Below are 18,128 nucleotides of genomic sequence, written 5' to 3'. Positions count from 1 at the left end.
CATGGGCCTGCAGTCAGAATGAGCAGAGCCGCCGTGCAATAATATGATGTTAGACACATCGTCTGCCGTGTGAGGAGGAACATCAACACTCACTTGGATTCCTCGGAATTATTCTAGCTTGTGGCGGCGGCCATCGTACAGGTCCGAAGCTCCGCCCACAAACACCCTCAGCGTGCTTCCCATTGGTCCACTGTGACGCATGGCCTCTCACGGTTTGTTCACGTGTCTGTCAGTCATGGTCTAGAATGCACGCTTTTGATTGGATGGATAGGCTATTATTCTTGGTCGATACTAGAATGGATCGGCCGGAACACTGTAAATAGATTCCACTATGAAGAAGATATCAAACTCCAGTAGGTGGCGGTAATGCACAAAAAGCTGTTTGCCAACCGCCATAAAACAATAGAAGAAGAAGAAGAATGGATCGGCCGGGGAAGGGGGGGGGGCATATTGACCATAAATCATAACAACCACAAGAAGTGACGGCTATGCTGCCACCTTGTGTCGAATTTGGAGGTTTACATAGTTGGTTTTGGTTTAACAGCTGCAGTTGGATGCTCGAGTCACACCACCCCCTTCCTGGTGCCTGGCTGCTACATACACACTACAGGCAGCTCAGTGAGCTCACATCGACTTTTGGCAACGGGATGGAGTAGAGGACATGGATCCTATGGAGGAAGAAACACCGACCAAAACGGTCGACATTTATCGTGACACATGGGTCCGCTTCCTAGGTAAGTACTGTCGAATCTGTCAATCTGTAGCCTTCAAGCTACGCCGCCCTCCCCTGACTGTCAGTAACATAAACAACACTCAAGAGACAGGACATGACCCTGCCTAGCTTCTTGCTAGCTAGCCAGTTAGCATAACTGGCTAACCAGTTGTCTCGCCAGTGAAAGATCTAGCTAATAGCTATATATAGCAAACTTGAGTCTTGAAGGACATTTTGTAAGTATTGGACGTCATGGACGAATTGATTGCGCAACAATATCGTAACCTCGTTTCATTTGCGTAGCTATAGCCACTTTAGTTGTTACCTGTAACCTGTGTAGCTCAGCTCTGCCAGTTGAGACAGGATGCAACAATAATGTTGTGGTAGAATGACTCATTCAACCACACAGTCAGAAACGCCCGTAACTCAAGATTCAAGATCATTTGAATAGCCAAGATATGAGTAATCATTGGCTGCGTCCAGACTTTCGAATCCGCCCACTCCGAGTTGAGTTTGGCTGCTCTTGAAGTCGAGCAGGGTTTTTCAAAGTCTGAGACTGTGGGCTTCCAGACAAAGTTTGGAAAAGGGCGCCCCCCCCCCCCTCGCTCAATTCCTGGATGCCTGTATGGGATCATCATGATTGTTATTTGATCCCATAGGTAGACACTCAACAATTGAGACAAGATAGCCTCATATTGCTGTTTGACATACTTCAGACTACACCAAATACATAGAGAGGTCTGTCTGATGACATTTGATTTGTTCTGACTGTCAAATTCCCCCAAACTACTGTCTCTAATTCTCAACTATCTTATTCACCAAATCACACACATTTAGGCTATTCTATGTGACCTTTTAATAACTAATGTGATGTACCGTAAATTCCGGACTATAAGCCGCGGCTTTTTTCCCGTTTTTTGGCCCCTGCGGCTTATATAACGGTGCGTCTTATCTATGGATTTTTTCAGAAAAAAAAAAAAAAATACAAATAAAATCTCTCTTTTTTAGCACTCTTTCTAACTATAAATCCACTTCTGTTTTAATTTCCTCTCTTGCCCTCTTTTCACCACACCGCGGACACTGTGTGCACTGTAAAAATAAACAACGGTGGTGTTGTGTTATGTTGTTTTGTTGAAATGTTACGGTAATACGGTAAATGGGAGCTTCCTCAAACAGCCATCCCGACAATCCCCTCTGTGCGTGACCACTTACATATGGTAATTACGGTAAGCAAACGGCCACTCGGCCATCAACTCCCTCCCCCGACTACCAGGAGAAAATCACAAACTTCGGCGAATTCACACAAAGGAAGATCAAGGAATATTCCATCGAACCGGAGCAGATCATAAATATGGATGAAGTGCCTTTGACGTTCGACCTGCCACTCACTCGGACTGTTAACAAGAAGCGCCCTGGAGGATTCTTTCACCAAAAAAAAGCTTTGCTCGTTCTCGACAGCATGAGAACGAGCAGTAGAAGCAACACTCTCACTTACCATGGGGAAGGTACGCAGAAATTCACACGAGGCATCTTTCAAGTTGAAAGCAGTCAATCTCGCATTAAAAGAGGGAAACAGAGCAGCCGCGCGTAACCTGGGCATCGATGAGTCAATGGTGAGGCGTTGGACGGTGCAGCAGGAGGAACTGTCTCAGCACGGAATATTATAGGAGTGTGAAAACATCCACAATCACCAACGGGTTCCAAAACGCTGGACTGCTGCGGGATGAAGAGAATGACGCCGCCACAGCTGGCGCTGAGGGCCGTCAGAGGCTTCAGAGGCTGTTCGATGCCGACAGTGATGAAGAGGAGTTCGTTGGTTTTGAGTGACAATGAAGGAGAGAGGAGAGTGGTTGACGAAGCCACCCTGAACCTGTTCGTTTCCGACACTGAAGATGAGGACTTTGGTGGTTTCAGTACGCAGGAAGAAGAGGAAGACGAGGATTAGTGACTTGACTTCTCTGGTTACAGGTTTGCTGCACATATAGCCTATTGTTGTGTGATTTTGTCTGGGGATTAGTGACCTGACTTTTGTTTTGTTTTGTTGAAATGTTAAAGGATGGGTTTTCCGTGGGGAATATGAATATATATTAAATCTCACGCCCCTAAGGTTTTCGAATCCGTTGAAATTTTTGAAATTGGAGGTTTACTCACAGAGATATCAACCGAAATCCACTCTGTGTGTGGGGGGGGGTGGTGGGGGGGAGGTGCGGGTGCGGGGACTCGAAATACTACATTTCCCACAATGCACTGGGCTCGCGTGGCCTTCGTTTTTATGCCCACCCCTCAGGCATTTGGCTGATATCAAACTCCAGTAGGTGGCGGTAATGCACATATATGTTTGCCAACCGCCATAAAACTCAAAGAAGAAGAAGAAGAAGGCTTCGACAATGAAATATACAAAGAACAAGAAATAAATCGAAAATAAAATTGCCTCCAAATTGCACCAAATGTAAACGGTAGTATATATGTCGGGAGATGTCTTCATAAAAAAAAATTCATGCATTTTAAGGCATTTTCGTAGGAGTTACGCGCATCTGATGTTGTAACTATTTTCTGTAAAAATGTGTAAAAACGGGTACATTGCTCAGCGTTGATTTCGTTACTTCAACCCACCTACTACTAGATGTAAAATTTGACGAGCTTTCCAATGCCGCCAGTCCCGTGTCGATTAGTGCTTATAGATTATTAGATAATGGTCTCTTTGCAAGGAACTATGGGAAGCTAATATTAGCTACAGCAGGCTAGGCGGTTGAAAAGATGGCTGCGTTTTTGTTTTGGTCAAGGCCTCTGAAGGGGCGTGGAGGACCTCTAGAGGCGGGACCATGGCCAACAACAGTTGTAGTTCATAGGTGCACGAGTTCCGCAAGGCGGACTTAGGCCAGATGACGCGAAACGCGTCGGCTGGCCCAAAAAATATGTGAGAGATGCTTGATATCTCTGGCAGTGAATATCCAATTTCAAAAATTTCAACGGATTCGAAAACCTTAGGGGCGTGAGATTTAATATATATTCATATTCCCCACGGAAAACCCATCCTTTAATAAATGGGAGCTTCCCCAAACAGCCATCGCTTTCCCGACATTCCTCTCTGTGCACGAACCCTTTCATATGGTAATTAAACATCAAAACACCCGCGGCTTATAGACCGGTGCGGCTTATAGAAGAAAAAAATAGTCAATTTTGGTCCCGCGGCTTATAGACCGGTGCGTCTTATAGTCCGGAATTTACGGTATTTTCACTTCCATTCACTGAGCCTCCCCTGAAAGTGTGCTTGGAGCATCCCTGGGGAGGCCTGCCTCTGGGCTGGAGTAATCTTTCAACCAATCAGCATTAAGCCCTTAATTGAATCAGGTGTGTAAGAGTAGAGCTGGAACCAAACGTAGCAGCAAACAATGTATCAAAGAAAAAAAAACAGGTGTCTGGTGTGAGCACATTGTCAGACGGCAAGCTCTACAGACGTATGGCGAAATACCATGCGGTCATAGATGGGTAATGTTTTGCTTGAGTAAATGCCACGCAGGCTAGACAGCCAGCATCACTCCATATGAGGTGAGGGAGTGCTGCTGTTTGACTGATAGACGGACTGACCTGCGTTTGGCTCCTGATGAAGGGAACATGTGGGATTATATAACTCACCACCTCACACAAGTTTATTCTAATCCCATTATTCATTCATTCAGTTTGCATGATGATAGTTCCAGATCACCTTTGTATTCATATTTGTCTTTTCTCTGCAGAGGGAGGCCTCCAAAGTGATCAAATTCTTAATCGTAATGTTGGTAGCGTTAAGCCGCCTGTATGTTAGTTAGCTCTATTGGGCATTCAAAAACATGGTTAAAGTGCATTAGTTTGCTTTGTCCCATTCAAATGGTAATATCTAATGTCCAGCCCTCGATTATATTCTAATTTCTCAGTGTGGCCCTCACTGAGATTGACCTTGACATCTCTGACGACATCTTTTGGTTGTTGGAGGTAGTTTAAATTGAGCAGTAATGCGTTATTGTCTGTGTAGCATTCATGTTTAGAAATATGATCTGCTTCTGTTAGGCGTCCGCTAAGTGCTACTGCTGGTCTCAAAATCATGGAAGTCTGACAGCAGACTTGATAAGTTTTTAGTTGCTCCTTGTCAAGATGTCTCTTGGATTTCAGTTGACAGAGTTTAGACTCAGCTTGCCTACAATACATACAAGTGATTTTCAGGCTACTGTACTATTTATCTATTCACAATCAGCCAGCTAAATGGCCTTGAGAGTGTAATGCTACTGCAGTGTATACACTATACAGCAGAGGTTCTCAAAATTCACCCCTTACAAGATAGAAAATATACCGGGGACCCCCTCATTCTGATTTTGGGCTAAGCTTAATTGTTTCCACGGTAATGTGCTTGACTTTTAAATTGATAGGTTTGTTAGATTAGAATGTAATCCATGAACCATTTTAGATTCAAAGCAGAAAACATTTTCCTTGAACTATTAAGCTTTTGCAAAAATAAAAAGTTGTTACGTTTATTTTCCTGAAAACGTTTCGCGGACCCCCTGGCAAAGTGCCACCGACCCCTGGGGGTCCCCGGACCCCCATTTGAGAACCGCTACTATACAGTATGCTAATCAGTATGCTAGTTGTTTTTTGAAAACATTTGAGTCGAGGCATGATTGCCCGCTTGTGCCCTCCTTCCAGGCAGAGGTGTGTGTGTGTGTGTGTGTGTGTGTGTGTGTGTGTGTGTGTGTGTGTGTGTGTGTGTGTGTGTGTGTGTGTGTGTGTGTGTGTGTGTGTGTGTGTGTGTGTGTGTGTGCGCGTCCGTGCGTGCGTGCGTGTGTGTTGAGTGAAGGGAACACAAGATGATTTGGTAGCTCGGGTCACTTTGAAAATCCATGTTGCTGCTAAATCAAAGGGCACAGCTGGCCAGCTGTAGGTCACAAACGGCTGCTCTCACTACAGTCAATCTTTCTGTTTCTATTTCTGGCTGCGGCTGCCGTGGTTGTTGGGAGTCATCTTACTCTCGACCCTCTCTGTCTCACTCTGTCTCACTCTGTCTCACTCTGTCTCACTCTGCAGTCCTGCACACTTTGGCCTTGTCCTCTTCTCTCACTATCCCGCCATGTCCCCCCCCCCCCCCCATGTCCTCTGTCTCTTTCTAGCTTTTCTCTCTCTCTCTCTCTCTCTCTCTCTCTCTCTCTCTCACACACACACACACACAGCTTCATGCCTTGCTGAACATAGTGCAGAATATGAATAACGGAAGGTGATCAGCTTTAATTCATGAAATATCATTAATTCAGTGTGTGTCCTGTCCCCTAGGATGGAGTTGTAGCAGTCGTGGTGAAGCACACATGCATTATTTTTTTTATTTTTTTTATTGCACACAAAAATGTATTTGCTTGCAAAGTGCACCCTCCTTAGTCCTGTCTAGTAGTAGATACAGATTACAGTCAGTAAAATTGAATTTGGCAAGACTAATGGGATGTGGTATTCATTTCCTATAATATTCCTCCAGTAGTCCTCTAAGTGTTTGCGTGATGTGTTTTGCCTGCAGGCTATGCTAATGAAGTGGGCGAGGCGTTCCGGGCCCTGGTGCCGGTGAGCCTGGTCTGGGCCAGCTATGCTGTGGCCACCACCTATGTTACTGCCGACGCCGTGGACAAAGGGAAGAAAGCAGCTGAGGTCAGCAGATATGTCCCTTTTTGAATGCAAGTAGGGAGGCACCCATCCACATTGTTTCCCTTCCGATCCGATTCCGATACCTGAATTTGGATATCTGCCGATACCGATATTGTGCCGATACCAATGTTTTTCTTGAATATACAGTATAGGCAAAGATTTGGCCAATTAAAGATTTTTTTTTATATTATACCTTGCAGAAGAGGGGTGATCTCTGCACAAACCGTGTGCGTCAGGTGCGTCGGAGCATCAGATAAGTTGAGAGAGGAAAATCCCGCACACTGACTTCACTTCAGACTTTTTATTGGCAACGTTTCGGTCACAACAAGACCTTCACCTGGCAAAAGTAATTTCTGAATGCAGACAACAGTAATATATAGGCACAATGGGGTGTCGCAGCAACCAATCACAGTCAGGCAATCAGGCTGCCAACGGTGCCTAATAGACACTGCAGGTGTCAGTCAATCATAATAAATACATAGAGCAATCAGAATACATGAGGATCAGCCTAACCTGAATTTGGATATCTGCCGATACCGATATTGTGCCGATACCAATATTTTTCTTGAATATACAGTATAGGCAAAGATGTGGCCAATTAAAGATTTTTTTTTATATTATACCTTGCAAAAAGCAGACAAAATTCAGAAAATATACAAGGCAAAGAAGGATACTATTATACATGGGCAAATTACGGCCAGCGCTGGAATTGCAAACAAATATATATATAAAAAAAAAAATCCTGATTCCGATCCGATCTGTGAATTAGTGCGAATATCGGCACCCGATACCGATATTGGATCGGATCGGCCCCATCCCTAAATGCAAGAGACATGTTATTCTGATTAATTAACAATCAGGTCCATTACAGTTAAAACAAGTACACTTAAAGGACGGCTTTACCGTGGGGAATATGAATATATATAAAATCTCACGCCCCCAAGGTTTTCGAATCCGTTGAAATTTTTGAAATTGCTGGTTCACTGCCCGAGATATCAAGCATCTCTCACATATTTTTTGGGCCAGCCGACGCGTTTCGCATCATCTGGCCCAAGTCCGCCTTGCGGAAGTCGAGGACCTATGAACTACCGTACAATTGTTGTGAGCCATGGTCCCGCCTCTAGAGGTCCTCCACGCCCCTTCAGAGGTCTTGAACAAAAACAAAAGGCAGCCATCTTTTTCCACCACCTAGCCTGCTGTAGCTAGGTTAGCTTTCCATAGCTCCTTGCAAAGAGACCATATCTCGGGAACGGAAGCACGGACAGACACGGGACTGGCGGCATTGGAAAGCTCGTCAAATTTTACATCTAGTAGTAGGTGCGTTGAAGTAACGAAATCAACGCTGAGCAATGTACCCGTTTTTACACATTTTTACATAAAATAGTTACAACATCAGATGCGCGTAACTCCTACGAAAATGTCTTAAAATGCATGAATTTTTTTTTATGAAGACATCTCCCGACATATATACTACCGTTTAAATTTGGTGCAATTTGGAGGCAATTTTTTTTTTTAAGTTTTTCTTGTTCTACTAAATCTTTTTATGTCGAAGCCTTCTTCTTCTTCGACTTTTATGGCGGTTGGCAAGCATATGTGCATTACCGCCACCTACTGGAGTTTGATATCAGCCAAATGCCTGAGGGGTGGGCGTGGAAACGAAGGCCACGCGAGCCCAGTGCATTGTGGGAAATGTAGGATTTCGGGTTCCCGCACCCCCCCCTCCCCTCCACCCCCCCCCCCCCCCCCACACACACACACACACACAGAGTGGATTTCGGTTGATATCTCTGGCAGTGAACCTCCAATTTCAAAAATTTCAACGGATTCGAAAACCTTAGGGGCGTGAGATTTAATATATATTCATATTCCCCGCGGTAAAGCCGTCCTTTAAATGCAGCGTGACACATTGAAGGTTATCAGTTAAATTACCTTATTCAACTAATGTGACTTAAATACCACAAGGTAATAATAACATCACCTATCGCTTGTAAAAGTTTTCATAGTTTGTAGGGCAGCAGAAGACCGTCTACGGGTCTTCATAATCGGTACCGGTGTTCTTAGGAATCTTGTTGGGGTTAATATATCCTGCAGGCTGTAGACTGTCTTGACCAACAGACGACTGATCAGAGGTTGTGTTGTTGTTAGCCTTGGAAACACAAGTTATTATTTACAAATCTGCTCCTAACAAATTGTGGAATTTTAAGTTTCACTTTCGTTTTCACAACAGCATTGCCAAATGACAAACATGATGTGATGTTATGTGATGTGATGTGATGTGCTCATCAGGCACTTCAGAGATCAATTTAGATTAATTTATTTTTCTATTTCTATACATTGACCAATGTTTCAGGCGCGTGACAGCAGGGGCTGTATGGATCGCCTTTGTATTTTTTTAAGACGCTGGTGCGCATAGGGTCTGACCGGAAGGGGGAGGCTACTATAGTCTTGCGGTGGCATTGCACAACAAAATAATATACTTCTAAGGGGACATTCACAACCAAAGCGTTTTTTTCAGTCAGAACGCTATGAAAATCATGTTGATAGCGCTTCCATTGTGCACAAAACACAGCGCACGGAGCGTTTTTTTGTGCTCCGTTTGTTTTCACCTGCAGTCGCGTCACGCGTGCAGTACAGATCAGAACACAACGACCACAAGGACGGTAGCCAGCTGGTTTTGTCTGTTTGATGTTGTTCACTGTCAACACGAAAGCCAGATTATTGCCAATTCTGGCAGCAGCAGAGGTTGAAAATCCCTCGGGAGGAGAGAAGGTAGGAGGAGTGGAAAAGACGCGCGGCACGCTTTTCCTCTAATGTTCAACTTTTTTCAGCTTAAAAACGCCCACAGCGCTCCTCCAAAAACAACAGACACCACCAGCGTTTTAACGCCAGGTGCGTTCATTAAAAGAGGAACACGTCTAGCGCGTCCTTACATAGAGAATGAATTGCAGAAAGACGCTGGCAGCTCCAAAAATGCTTTTGGTCTGAATGTCCCCTAACTTCTTCTTTTATTAGTTTGCACAGACTGATGTGTGTGTGACTGCAGCAGTCATAAATGGCATCAGAAAGCAGTTCTGAAAACAGATGGCCTTCCCTGTTTCAGACACTTCTAGACAGAGAATAAAGTACTTTCACTTTACGTCAGACAGGCAGATCACAAATATGCAACACAATATACATGCAGTATAATTGAACATAATTATAACAAGCTACATGTATGATTAAACCTCTCACATCGTCCCACCCCAACAGCTGACCCATCGGTTTAGTGTGGCGTCCCAGTAGCACAGGATTGTTATTTACGGTACTGTTATACAACAGTTAGTTCCGGCCGAGCAATTTGATTGGACAAGAGGGATCCTACCAGTGCCGATATTTCACGATAACGCACTGGCGCTTCACTGTGTGTAGATCACTCCGCTTCACAGCTGCTCTAATCAACAAAACGCTTCAAGGAATATCACACGAGAGGGAGTGCTGTTGTCTAAAATGTTTCACAGCTGCTCTAATCAACAAAACAAACACCAGCCACGTTACATTGAACTCAATGTGTATGACAAAAAGTAGACAGCCTGCAGTTAATTAGGCTACATTTTTGGCAACTGGTAGCTGGAAAGCTGAGGGGACTATTTTTGTTGGCGGAGGAATAAATGGAGAAATCATATATTTTCTCAGCTTTTTGTCATTTTTTTAAATCAGCTTTGTTTAATAGAACTGTTGTATAAAAGCAATATCACACTCGAGGTCACGCTGTTGTTGTCTAATATCGTCACGGCTGTGATTATCTTCGGCGACTACGACCGAATCACAGCCAACAACAGCACTCCCTCTCGTGTGATATTGCTTAACACATTGACTGCCAGCCCTTTTTTCAATGCTGTAGGTAGGTTCTGCCAGGTTTTTTTTTGAGGATTCTGGCTCATTTTACAAGAGCCGAGGATTCTTTTCTGTTAAGACTTCGTGAACACCAATCATCTAAAAAGAACTAATAGAATGTGTGCTTTCTCTGTCTAAAAGAGTTAGTTTGTAGAGTTAGTAGTTATGTAGATATTAGCCGTTGAGTACAGCATGGTTTCAGAGATTTTCAGAGAGTTTTGAGATAAATGGATTTTTAGAACCACCTCACGTGCCTGTGATTATGGGTGCCCTTGGGCAAGTCTGTATACTGTATTGTGTGTGTGTGTGTGTGTGTGTGTGTGTGTGTGTGTCTCCAAACTCCTCCCTCCGTCTGTGCTGCTGCTGCTGGCTCCTGCTGGCTCCGCGGCCGCTCTCGGGCAGTCTGGATTACTGTAAAACGGGCTCGTTCGTTTCTTGAGGTGTCGGCTGAGAGCTTTGAAGAAGCTTTTGCGATTCTGGTCTTATTTATGCTCAAAGGTACTCGAGTGTGTGTGTGTGCGCGTGCGCGTGTGTGTGTGTGTGTGTGTGTGTGTGTGTGTGTGTGTGTGTGTGTGTGAAATCGAAAGCATTTTCGCCCAGCTATTTCCTTGAAAATTAGAATGGCTTTCTCCCGCGGACCCGCGGCTGTTTTTTGCTCGGCTTTCTCTCTGTCTGGAGAGCACTGTCGCCACCTAGCTGGTCGGTAAAATAGATTATACACATTCTCTTCCTCCAATATTGGTATAGGAGACGTAAAAGGGGTTGATCGATGTCCCACCGTCAAAAAAAAAAAATGTTTATGTAAGCCGAGATATCTCGTCCTTGGCACTCAACGGTTGGATCCTGTAAGCCGAGATATCTCGTCATTGGCACTCAACGTGTTAAATATATAGTCTGTTAAGATGAGCAGTATGTGTCTCATTTCCAGGAGACCTATTTGCTGTAGCTGTTATTGCCATGTTTTCTCTTTGTACATCTCTGCCCCCCAAGGCCCACGGGGACAAGCCGGGGAAGACGACCCGGGTAGCGGCAGCAGTCGTGGACACCTTCGTCTGGCAGGCCCTGGCCTCCGTGATCATCCCCGGCTTCACCATCAACCGTGTGTGTGCCGGCTCGCTGTACCTGCTGGGCAGGACCACCAGGTGGCCCCTGCCTGTCCGCAAGTGGACCACCACAGCCATCGGCCTCTCCACCATCCCCTTCATCATCACTCCCATAGACAGGTCAGCACGACTGTGTTTATTGAAGAGCAGCTACATAGACGTCTGTTCAGATGTGCGTTCATTGCGGCGGTTGAATCCCCGATCCTGTCTGCCTGGGCTGGGCTAGCAGCAGCTAAATGCTAACTATGTTGAACGGGGAGGATTTCCCCCATGCATGCTGACCCATTGACCAGGCGTCTATGACGAGACACCGCCTGAATGTATACGAGACTACATGTTGTTTGATAGTTACCGAGTACATTTCACGTGTTCGAGCAAACCCTTAACGACCAATTAATCGATCTTTGATGAATTATTTACATCCATAATACAAATGATTGTGATTTAATTGATTGGAAAACAAAAGAACGCGTCAAACTCAGCCTCCCCCATTATTTTAGATGTACAACCCCACACCGACACTTCTTCCAGCGTCGCCACCTCACGTTTTTCTCGTTGTCCCCGTTCTCCCACGCTGTGTGTGGTGGGTCGGACGAGCTGCGACGCTTCCTATGTGTGCTAGGGGCCGTTGCAGTACGTGCATCATACGCCTGCCGCAGCAGATGTGTTTCGCACTTTAGGCTTGTTCTGGGTGCTTCATACATTACTTTGCACAGACTTACTTGTGACTGCACACATACTGTATATGGCCAATACATACAGCTAAATCTTTGTATGCAAAGGACATCTTTATTTCTATATTTTCTATATTTCTCTATCATATGATTGTTCAATGTGCTATTATTACTACTGTAATTTGCTACTGTTGTGTCAGCTAGCCCTCCTCTCCCTGTTCTCTCCACATACTCTCTCTCTCATACTCCCCCTGCTCTCCCTCCCCACCTCCTCCCCTTCCTAAACTCTCCCCCCCACACTATTCTAAAGCATGGCACCCATTCTCTTTCTCTTTCCGCCTTCCCCACCTCTCCTTCCTTCCTTGTTTTCTATATTTCTCTATCAATTGTTCAATGTGTTATCATTACTACTGTCATTTGCCACTGTTGTGTCAGCTAGAATTAGCTAGACATATTCTCTGTGAAGCCCTCTGGGACATGCTTGTGAATTAGGGCTATACAAATAAACTTGACATCTCAGTATGTGTCCGCGCTCAGGATGGTTTCCCTCTCTGTACCCTACAGGTCAGTGGATTACCTGCTGGATTCGAGCCTTCGGAAGCTCTACAATGAGGGAGAGAAGCACAAATAAGGGGCGACTATGCAGGACAGGTTAGCCCTTCCCAGGAAGGACCCCCCACTCCGTCTACCCAGACCTGCGTCCATTAACCACCACTGTGTTAACAGTGAACTCCAGCTTCTTGAAGCATCCCCCCCCCCCCAGGGATACTCAACTTTAACCTCTCAGGGCAATCTGGGTAGCGTTTAGTGGCCAAAGAAGATGTCTAAGAGGTCATTTACACCTGGCACTAACATGCGTTTTCTGTGATCAGATTGCAATCGGATAGTGCTTGACCACATTAGCCTGATTTCATTTACACCTGGCGTTAGCAGCATGCGTTTTGGGTGATCAGATTGCAATCTGATCACTCAAAACGGGGTGTCCTGTCGCTGTATGCGGATTGAGAGGACACATTGCATTCACACTTGTGTTCAATGTGGTCACGATGCGTCCCTGACCACCTCCGGAGGTGGTTTGGCCGATGAGCTCGCAATCCATCTTCAATGTGTCTTGGGAGCGTTTACACCTGCACTTTCAAGTGGTCAAGCACTATCCGCTTGCGATCTGATCACAGAAGACATTAGAGCCAGGTGTAAATGCCCTCTAAGATGTTTAAATAGGATTGTAAGGTCATTGCAAATGTAGAAATATTCCACTGGAGTTGGTGGCAGGAGTAATAATTTCAGCTGTAGATTGTCTATGTTGTGCATTCTAAATATGCTGTATGTATATTCTTGCAACCACCTGTAAGGAGAACGCCCCCAAGGTTGCCCTTATTGGCCAGAGTTCTGAGCTACTTCTCTGACCTGCAGAACCTCACCTCATGTCCAGCTCTCTAAGCAGACAGAACCAGACCTCATGTCCAGCTCTCAAGCAGACTTGAGACTAAATGTAACTCAACCTTGCTGCATTTATTAGCCATATTCTGCGATACTGTAATAATGCCAGGCCACATAATCCAGTTTGCCATTATCATGTCCCTCTTCTTCAGCACTTGATTTTACTACCTGTTAAAAAAATAATCTGCCTGTAAACAAAAGTTTCTGTTACCTGGAATAGTTGTTTAACCCATTGATACCTGATGCAGCATTTGCGTGTATATCCCTCATTTGTGTGTGTATCCCTTTAAGACCGCGAACCGCATGATGCGGTTCGCGGTCTTAAAGGGATACACACACAAATGCTGCATCAGGTATCAATGGGTTAAGAGGATCCTCTGATGCACTTTTTCCATTCTTTTCATTCATTCTTCTCTTGGTTAGGTTTGTACTGAGGCAATTTTACACCATGGTGCTCAAATACGTGTATATGATTCTGTATACGAGTCTCTTGCACAACGATTACTTGTTATAACATCAAGGATTATTTTAATGTCATGTACAGTGAACTCCACAAATATTTGGATAATGATGATTTGTGCACCGTGCGTCCATCTGCTTATCTTTCCAGCATCAAGAATCAAGTAGTCTTGACTCAAACTGACTCTGAGACAGTATGTAGTACATGGTTACAGTATGTAGCGCATGGTTGAGGTAAATTAGAATGGGAAAATAGTGTTACTCATCAGTTTTTGAAGTAACATGCTCCTCAAGTGTCAAGCTTTACAAATAATGTATCAGTTTTTGTCCTAGCTAATTTCGCATCTAAAGTAATACGATTCCTGAGCATGTAAATTGTGTGCGTTGTCGAAATGTTTGCGGAGGTTCACTGTATTACTTGTGCACAAAATGGTTTAATGGTTTAATAATAACAATTCATTTATTTTATATAGTGTTTAATTTAGAAAAATACAGATTATGTCTGTTATTGTTTTCTGACTGGAGCCAAGAAGTATGCTATGTTATACTGAACTATGCAAGCGAAACAAGTCATCTTGTACGTGCTGTATGTGGGACTTACTTGTTCAGCCAATTCAAAATGAGGCATATAGTTACATGATGTTGAAATTTGCGAATGCTTGTCCACAAAATGTGATATATTATCAAAGTAAGAAGGGAAATCTGAAATGACGTTTAGTTTGAAATTTGCGGCCGTTGCCACTTTAAGACGAGGGAACTGTTACCATTTCTTGTGTTGATGAAACCAGTATATCATTTAAGCAATACTTGATGTCGTAGGGCTCAGTGTCAAGCCATATTCTCTTGGCTATATATATACTGTACTGCTGGATACGGTTGACTCTTTCATGAAGGGAGACATGCAAAAAGGAACGTTTGTGAAAAAGTTTTTGAAACCTATCTACCTGTTTGTAGGATTTTTACCATTTCAGATATTGAGACTTATTTCATTGTATTTTCATTGTTGCATGCTGGGAATGAAAGGGACTCTTTTCTTTCTTTTCAACGTTTTCTTTTGCCTTTTCAGAAGATGCATTGTGCTCATGTGACAGTGATTTATGCAGTGGGTTCGCTTGGTGTCACGTTTTCAGGCTTAACTTTGAAAAATACTGTCAAAAATACTGTTGATTTGATCTTCTGTATCATTTAGTTCCCAGAATGGAAATTATTTTCCAAATGTGAAAGTGATACACTATTGAAAGTCGACGCTTCTATTGTAACGCGTAGCTGTTAGTCAGCTGCCCTCCTACTCTGTAACTTCTGAGACACTGTAGAGAAAATAACAGATCAGATAAATATCAGATAAATCTATATTGAAATAAATTATACAATGGTGACAAGCATGTCTGGTTTCCTTTCAACTCTCCTGTACAATTCACAGTATGGATTACTGGTAAAGGTAAGGTCCCAACGATTGTCACACACCTGAGTGTGCGAAATTTGTTCTCCGCATTTGACCCATCCCCTGGGGGAGCGGTGAGCGGCAGCAGTGCCGCGCTCGGGAATCATTTGGTGATCTAACCCCCCAATACCAACCCTTTGATGCTGAGTGCCAAGCAGGGAGGCAATGGGTCCCATTTTTATAGTCTTTAGTATGACTCGGCCAGGGATCGAACTGTTATGGGATGTTACATTAATGAATGATATTGCAGTTTAGTTAATATCCCTGTATGCTTTACATATTTGCCGTGCCTTTCAACAGTACTGCAGCAACTGATTGTCAGTACTAATTATGGTTCTTATGACAGTGCAAACACTGGCAACAAGTCATGCAGAACCTCTGCAGTAGCATTAGGGAATGATGATTGACAGCCCCATTTTGTGATTTTAAAAGGCGTCAAGCTCACCAAAACTATTTAGAAACAGGAGAGATTGCATAACATTTCACTCGGACCAAATGTGGGTTTAAAGAAATATTTTTTCATTTTTTTATTTATTTTTTGATCTGAGTGAAATATTCTATGGTCTCTCCCGATTCTAAATATAGCTGAACCGTTTGGTTTGACCAAGTAAAAAAAATAATATAAGCATTCTACGAAATGTCTATAGGAAAATAGATTGCGGAAGAAAATCTCTGGTACAGTGCTGAAGCAGGAAGTGGCGTTCACTTTGCCTCTCTATACCAGCTTGTTTTTTGTGCAGGCCCAGCCTCTATAAGCAATCCACCACCATTCACAGATGGAAGAGGTATAATTCACAGGATGGAAGGAAATGCATGCAGTCAAAGCCTTGTGGCGATTTAAGAGTCCAGTGGCAGTAATTGACCTTTTTCACAGCAACCATTTTGTGTCTAAAAGCCAGGAAGTAACACAGGTGCAAGCAGAACATTAACGAGGGTTTCCAACTTCCAATCCATTTAGGGCGTTCCAATGCCGGGGGAGGGGGGACCCCTCGTTAAATGTTTTGGTTGCACCTGTGTTACTTCCTGGCTTTTAGACACAAAATGGCTCCCGTGAAAAAAGGCAGGTTTATCTTGATTGAGTCAGTGGGGCTGCAGCTGACACCAATTCTACTGATGAGAATGCAGTTGCTCACATAAAAGACTAGGCAGGCCCGAGCGCGGATGGAGAGACGTAGCCATGTTTGTTCGCAGCCTTGTTGTGTTCATGATACTTGTGGCCACATCAGTGGGTCAGACGGAAAGGAAAGGTAAGATAATAAAGTACTAATTGTCTTTCTTCCTCTGCGTAACGTTTGGTTAAACACGCCACCTTTGATGTGTCAACCCTCATCTCACAGGGGTTCCTCAGTTCATCTTCGGCCATTGGCTCGTCACTCATGAAGATGAGAATCCACAGTATGACCAACATCCCCTGGTCTCACTTAAAGGGGGTCCTCCTCAGCCTCCGTTCATCCCTCGCCATTGGATTGTCACTCCACGCTATGAAGATGAGAATCCACAGTATGATAATGGACAGTATGCAGAGTCTGATGGACAGTCTGGAGACGTAACGGAGAGCGCATGGCCTGACAGTGCACCAGGAACCGTTGAGCTGGTGAGCTTTGAGGACCAGAAGCTGCAGACTGCTCCTGTAGAAGCACATCTTATGGAGGAAGGTGGGCTGTTAACAAATGACTTTAATGTCCTGTCACTATAGCATCAGTATTAATCTCTTGGCTGTTGAGCTCAAGGGAAAACCGGACTAAGTTAATCGGAGTGTTTTGTTCCTGTTTCCTGTCAGATTCAGGTGGACAAGAATCATCATCATCATCAACAGTGTGGAAGGTGTTTCTGGTAGTGGCCATCTTGCTGGTGTCTTTAGTGGGCTCTCTGGGCCTTGGCTATTACCTGTGTGTCTGGAGAGGAGGCCGGATCCACTACCAGCCTCAGACCTCAGAACTTTCACCCATGATTTAACATAAACTTGGCTTTTTTTGTGGATGGGAACTTTCTGCCTTTTGTATAGAAACACACATCATTTTGGAGATTTGTGTTTGGGGAAAGTGTCCATATTGGTAAAGTGTCATGACTCGTTTGACCCAGATTTCAATTTAAAGTGTGCTCAAATATCCCTTGAGGTCACATGCTGCCATTGCGCAGTTCACAATACATGACTTGTGACTTGTCTCTCAAGACTAACAACCTGATTATAGCTTTCGTATGACTCACCAAGCTTCTCCAATTTCAAGTGGATTCTATATTCAATTACTAAAAGGGCCACTAGAGGTCCTCGCTAGCACATGCTCCACCCGTGGAGCTATACAGAAGCACAGCTTGGTGGGGCCCTGCACTATGAGTGAATACATTTTATTCTGGGTATTGAACCCCTGCCCTCGGCCCCCAGTGTTGGCTTGCTATGGCTCTGCTGGGGACTGGGGGTTTTCCTAGATCAGTTTGACAACTTGTCAATTTGGGGTTTTTTTTTTTTTTAGCTAGACTGTTCATATCCCTGCTAGAAGGCTGTATAATATATGCAGTGATCAATTGGTAACGTAGGATTTTCTATATATAGGATCTAGTCGTGGGACTGAAATTCAGTCTGGGAGTTTGAGATGAGCGAGGCTTGAGAGTATTTTTTAAACAAATAGTTTTTGTGGTGTAAAGATGATGCTGAAGACCTTCAAGACACTTAAAGTTTAGGATGTCTTGTTGACACCTGTCTCCTTAGTTTGTATAAGTATTTCACCAATGCACTGAATCAATACAAGCCATGCAAGCCTCGGTGAACC

At 44.1% G+C, this 18,128-nt stretch overlaps 1 protein-coding gene across 1 annotated transcript; it reads left to right on the top strand.

Annotated features, from left to right (window-relative positions):
- The first annotated feature begins 599 nt into the window (after positions 1 to 599).
- On the top strand, positions 600 to 13,747 carry mtfp1 (mitochondrial fission process 1). The gene is made up of 4 exons (XM_083657439.1): positions 600 to 734; positions 6,246 to 6,373; positions 11,234 to 11,466; positions 12,585 to 13,747. Exons 1-4 carry the CDS (start codon positions 662 to 664, stop codon positions 12,649 to 12,651), a joined length of 501 nt encoding a protein of 166 aa, XP_083513565.1. The 5' UTR covers positions 600 to 661; the 3' UTR covers positions 12,652 to 13,747.
- Positions 13,748 to 18,128: the final 4,381 nt, after the last annotated feature.

The sequence above is a fragment of the Poromitra crassiceps genome (assembly GCF_964638095.1).
Source record: "Poromitra crassiceps genome assembly, chromosome: 21".
NCBI classification, from domain to species: Eukaryota; Metazoa; Chordata; class Actinopteri; order Beryciformes; family Melamphaidae; genus Poromitra; species Poromitra crassiceps.
Note: the sequence above shows the minus strand (reverse complement) of the source record. Positions and strands in the feature narration are given on the sequence as shown.